This window comes from Contarinia nasturtii, unplaced genomic scaffold, assembly GCF_009176525.2.
Source record: "Contarinia nasturtii isolate CC-2019 unplaced genomic scaffold, AAFC_CNas_1.1 Cnas_scaffold_695, whole genome shotgun sequence".
NCBI classification, from domain to species: Eukaryota; Metazoa; Arthropoda; class Insecta; order Diptera; family Cecidomyiidae; genus Contarinia; species Contarinia nasturtii.
Window position 1 is genome coordinate 8,487,751 of NW_022198046.1, and position 5,718 is coordinate 8,493,468.

The window sequence follows — 5,718 nt, forward strand, 5'->3', positions numbered from 1 at the left end:
GACGATGAATGCAGGCAAACAGAAAGAAAAAAAAAATTCAATAAACCACAAACATTATGAAAAATGATCCCTTTTTGAAAAATGCAGCACAAATTCAGGAAATGAGTGTGTTTGTGTTGTGCTATGCGCAAACAGAGAATGTTCGGATACATGTAGGATACGCACAGAGAGGATCATTAAAAATAAAGGACAAGGGAAAAATAAATGCTATAATTTATATCCAGTTTTTCATTTAACAAACGCACACCATTGCATTTGTAATTTTAGTCATGCATTCACTGATACATGCACATGAATGTGGTGGATGGTATAAAACCGATCAAGTCGAACGAGAAAAGTTATAATAAACAACATAGAAAACATGTTTTGGAGGGGGTTTTCTGTCAAATACCATTACACGAACAATAATTTCATGTGTATTGAATGCAAAGGATCTACGATAGAGAGAGAGGGAGAGACCCGGTAAGAGAGAGTGTGTGAGAGAGAAGGAATGAATCGACTTGTACAATACCACACATATACACTAGACGAATGAAAAAGAGTATCTGTGCGTACTTGCTGCACTGAATGTGCGTATGTGTTCGATAGGTGAGGGTATTTTTGTTTTGAAGTGTAAGTGCTTTTTGCTTCTCCCGATCACACATAGCACAACGAAAGAATATGCACAGCATAACAGAACGGAAAAAATTATACGTGGAAAAATAGTGAAGTAGTTTTTATTTTATTATAGTCATTTGAGCATTGAAGACAGCGGGCACGCGACACACACACCAAAGTCTCGTTACACTATATTGTAGATGATTATTGTTGTTGGGCCAAAAGAAAAGAAATTAAACAGCTGGCTTGACGGTTGTTCAATTCAGATAGCAAGAGCCAGTTACTCAACGACATTGGAAGCAGAACAACGCGCGTGCGTATCCAACAACATACAGTTTGTCTTTTTTTTTCGTGTATTTCGTACGAATTGTATATAAATCGAGAGAAGAAAAAAGAAAACGACGATCCAAAGAGAAAACTCAGAAGAATAAAAAGAAATATAAGTTGAACGAATACCATCGAAACAAAAGCGACGGCGGCACAACGAAGAATACACCAACCGAATTATTATTCTTAATTCGGTTTTTATTTAGTTGATTTTTCTTCATTTTCGGGATGTGCATTGAATTCATTATACGTGAATGCTTCGACTCACTATTTTGATTCATGATCATTGTTAACACGCGCTAGTCGCAGGCGGTATTATCTTGTCTCATTTTTTTGTTCATCTTAATTGACGTTCACGATTTACATATTTATTTGTGTTTTGATGAAAAGAATCAGAAAGAAAAGAAACAGACACTTAACATAGGCACGGGCCTCTGAACAATTTGAACAATTTTTCGGTGAATAAAAAAAGTGAACACATTGGAAAAATAAAAAAACGTAATAAAAAGTAACGATTCAGACGCAAAAAAAAAAAACATTTTAATCAAAAGTTTGTTCGATTCGCTGGAAATACCATTCGATCGTAAATTCCAAGGAAATAATCAGTGATAAGAATAAACAAGAGCGACATTCAAACGTTCATTTCTACACTGGTATTGAACTCGAAAGTAAATAGTTAAATAATTGATTGTGCGCTTTTATCTATGACGGTGTTGGAGCTACGTCGTTAACTTAACAACCTTCGCATTAACAACGTGTATTTAAATACATGTCACACATAAATTGAATTGCTTGTGATAAGCACGTGTGCGCGCGCAACCACAAAACGCAGATAATAAACGCAACTTGAACAAAAATCCTATATTCATTTTGGTTTTGGAGGTAAAACGCATTTATTGATAAACGAAACCGAACATCAATCAAATAAAATGGCAACTATCAGTGTTCTATCGTATGGGAATCCATCAGTAACGCAAACATTGGCAAACAACAATGGAATTAAAGTTTCGCTTGTTAGCCGAACAAAATGTTCGCCAGCGGCAGCAACAACGGCACTTCAAATCAAATCGAATAACATAAACAATAACAACAATTTGAACAAGACGAATTTAAACAATACAAAACCGAATAACAAACGTTCGTACAATGCAATGGCTAAAAAACAGAAGGCACTACCATTAACAGAGACAAACACAAACATTTTGAATGCATCAAATACACCATCGTCCAATTCGTCGGCTCAACGATCGGCAAAATTGGCCAAAACATTAAAACGTCCATTGCCTGAAATCGATACGACCGCTTTGTGCCGTGCAAGTGGCGGAAAATCGAAAGTATTTCCAATGCCATTGGCAGTAGCACGTCGAAATGCACGTGAACGTAATCGTGTGAAACAAGTAAACAATGGTTTTGCCGCCTTACGTGATCGCATCCCAGAAGAAGTGGCCGAAGCTTTTGAAGCGCAAGGAAACGGCCGTGGATCAATTAAGAAATTAAGTAAAGTCGAAACACTTCGCATGGCAGTTGAATATATTCGTAGTTTGGAGCATTTACTTGAAATCAATCATGATTCAGACCAATCAAATATGAGCAGCGATTTTCAAATGGCCAATGAATCATATCAATTGTCCGACACATCATCGGTTTTGTCAACATTAACACCACCTCCATCAGATAATATATCGAGCGGCAGCTTTGACGAATCAGATGGACTGCCCGACATCACCGTCATCGAGGGACATCAGTACATTCGAATTCCAGGCACAAACACATATCAATTACTTGATACCACAAGCGGTGACGAACAGTCCATGGCATACGAAAATGATGAAAACATTGAACCAATGATGCAGACCAATCCACAAACCGTTCAAAATTTAATGTTACAACAACAACAACAACTACAACAGCAGCAACCATCACCACCAATCGACGAATACACAACTGATTCCATTAACTGTTACAGTAATGATGTATACAACAGCCAAATTCATATCTTAACACCTGCATCAATATCACCGGGTGCATATAGTATGCAATCTTCAACGGCTGGCCTATCACCTGCTTTGCATGATACGACCACATCTACAATACCATTAAATGGAACACAATTTCTAACAACAACAACAACATCAACCGTTTCGGAATTAAAAAATGTTTGCTCACCGTTGCCTTCCATAAACGACAGTGCCTTATACACGAATCCATTGGCCGATATTCCGATCAACCAACAACAGTATGAGGGTATACTCACATTACAAACAAAACTAAAAGACGACATCGATCTCAGCGATGAGCATGCTCTATCCGAAGAAAGCATGATCGAAGCAATGAACTGGTGGAACAGTCATCAATCCAATGAACAAATCAATATTCATGATTCGTAGTCATGTTTTTCAAAAAGGAAAAAACAATTTACATTGATGCACACACGGTTTTATTTTTCGACTAAAAACACTTTATTAGGTAAATGTACATTTGTAAATTAATTCGATTTGGCCTTTGATTGGAATAGTTCTCTTTTTATACTTGAAATGAATTTCATTTAAGAATTTATATATTTGAAAGAAAATTGCACATTGCCACCTCGGACAGAGTCTGTTAAATAGCCAAAAACATTGCCAAAAAAGATACAATGACAAAATTAGCTCAATTTTTCCAATTTCTTATTGAATCTTTTCTAGTTATAATCATAATTCACTTGCAGAGGTGGCTCTGTGCAATGCAAGCAAAATTCTCATTTGCGCTAAAAAAAAATAAAATAAATTTGATATATTTTATTTATATAAATATATTTTTGGACGAACTAAATACCAGTGAATAATGATAATAAATAATTTAATTGCATAACATAGATGATAGTATCGCAATTAGATTTTAGAAGAAACGAAAATTCTTAATCATACTTTGGCAGCTAGTAATTTAATATAAGTAAATCTAAATATGTTCGAATATGCTTTTGAAGAGTTTTTGTTTCTTTATTATCCTATCTCTATCGCTATAGCGCTTATATAATAATGTAACTATTTCATTTCATAAATCATTCATTTTTTTAATCGCTAATTATTATTTATTTAATTATTGTAATTTATAATGAGTAAATGTCAAAATTGGCCATACGCATAGAATAATATATATTTAAAAGTAAATAAACACTATTTTCATATATCAAATATATCGTGAGAAGACAAAAAAAAAACCAGTAAATTCAAAATGTTTTTAAATATGACTGTTACGAGAAAGTTTTTCAGGGCGACTCCATTGTAACGATGCTTTTTTCTTATTGGAATCAAGGGTGAGAGGTAAAATTGGACTTTAAGTTTGATCGGTCTTTGATCCTTTTCTCTGTTCATCATTCTTCTTTTCTTTTCGTTTTGTTTCTTTCAGTCTTCGTCTTTTTCTTTGTTCCTCTTTTTTCGTCATCCTTGAGAGAATTCAAATTTCATTTTAATTTCTACCACCAAATTGAATTTCAAATCATTAATATACCAATGCATTTTCACAAAAACAATAATAGAGGAAACTCAAAGATCATCAGACATTTTAATTGATTTTTGTCATATTTTTGTTTCGTGCATACATTTGGTATTCATTTAAAGTTTAAATTCAAAACTGAAAAATTCCTGCTATCGTCAATGTCACACGGACTTATACAATGTGCACTTATCGCTCAAAAATCGAACACATGTGAGAAAAGATGCATTTTTCCGTTAAGCAATAATAAAGTGTCTTATGGTTTATTAACACAAACGATGTGTTTGGTGCTGAACTCTAATTTTTCGAAGTGTAAAGTGAAACATTTTCTTGCCATCCGACTGCGACGATAAGAATTACGACATTTTTCCGTATTTCTTTTACACTAATCGAAACTGCACTTTATGATGGAATTTGACACAGACACAATATATCCGATTTCACATGGGATACATTGTGGCTCGATTTAATGTACCTACATCAATTAACATCGTACGACCAACGGAATGATGGCGGCAGCAAAGACAACGACGAATCCACAATATATGTTTGACTGTGGGTTTATCAATTAATTACTCTCTGGAGAAGTTTTATTACAAATTCGTTCATGTTAAATTGATACAATTCGTGCGAAGTCAGAGAGTTCAGTAGCGAAGAACGGATGTCAGATATGAAATAGGAATAGAATTGGACTGTAGCGGAAAAGCACACTAAGTAATAAATTATAATCGTTGCCATCCGAATGACGAGCAATAAATACCAAACTGAAATATTTTTTACAAGAAATTTTTGTGATATCCTCTCTTATCGGATATGTTTGGAAATTGAATGATGTCAATGATGTGTTGTGAACCAAAATATAATTGCCTAAAATTCAAACGAAACGAAATATTAATCAAGTTTTATGATCGTCAACGAAGCAGAAATTTCATTGAATCTCCTTTTCAAAAGGATATTCTTGTTCTCATTGCTGCTGTTGCTGCTTCAATTCCATTTCAGAGTTTTCATGTGTAAATCATCATCGTTTTTTAAAATCCATACTTAAATGTTCTTTTTTTGTGTTGAGCAAAAATAAAAGGTATACGTTGAATAGCATATCAAGCCAATACTTGTTCTGGTTGTGTATGTGTACGTAAAGAGTGGAAAAAAGCAAGTTTTATTCGTTCACTGTGCGCGCTAAGTGAATTGAAAACGAGTATTTCGCAATGTTGAATATAAATTTTAATGTTTCGGCGCATAACAAAAGGCGCACAATGGTAGCATGAACAGGATTCGTGCGCAAGCGCAACGAAAAAAAATAAATGCAACTCCTAAGCGATT

At 34.4% G+C, this 5,718-nt stretch overlaps 1 protein-coding gene across 1 annotated transcript; it reads left to right on the forward strand.

Moving 5' to 3' along the window:
- The first annotated feature begins 741 nt into the window (after positions 1 to 741).
- On the forward strand, positions 742 to 3,760 carry LOC116340923 (achaete-scute complex protein T8). The gene has a single exon (XM_031767678.1). It carries the CDS (start codon positions 1,854 to 1,856, stop codon positions 3,309 to 3,311), a length of 1,458 nt encoding a protein of 485 aa, XP_031623538.1. The 5' UTR covers positions 742 to 1,853; the 3' UTR covers positions 3,312 to 3,760.
- The last annotated feature ends 1,958 nt before the right edge of the window (positions 3,761 to 5,718 follow it).

Bases quoted from the DNA above. Each gene is read 5' to 3' on its own strand.
- LOC116340923 (XM_031767678.1), top strand. From the start codon at position 1,854: ATGGCAACTATCAGTGTTCTATCGTATGGGAATCCATCAGTAACGCAA.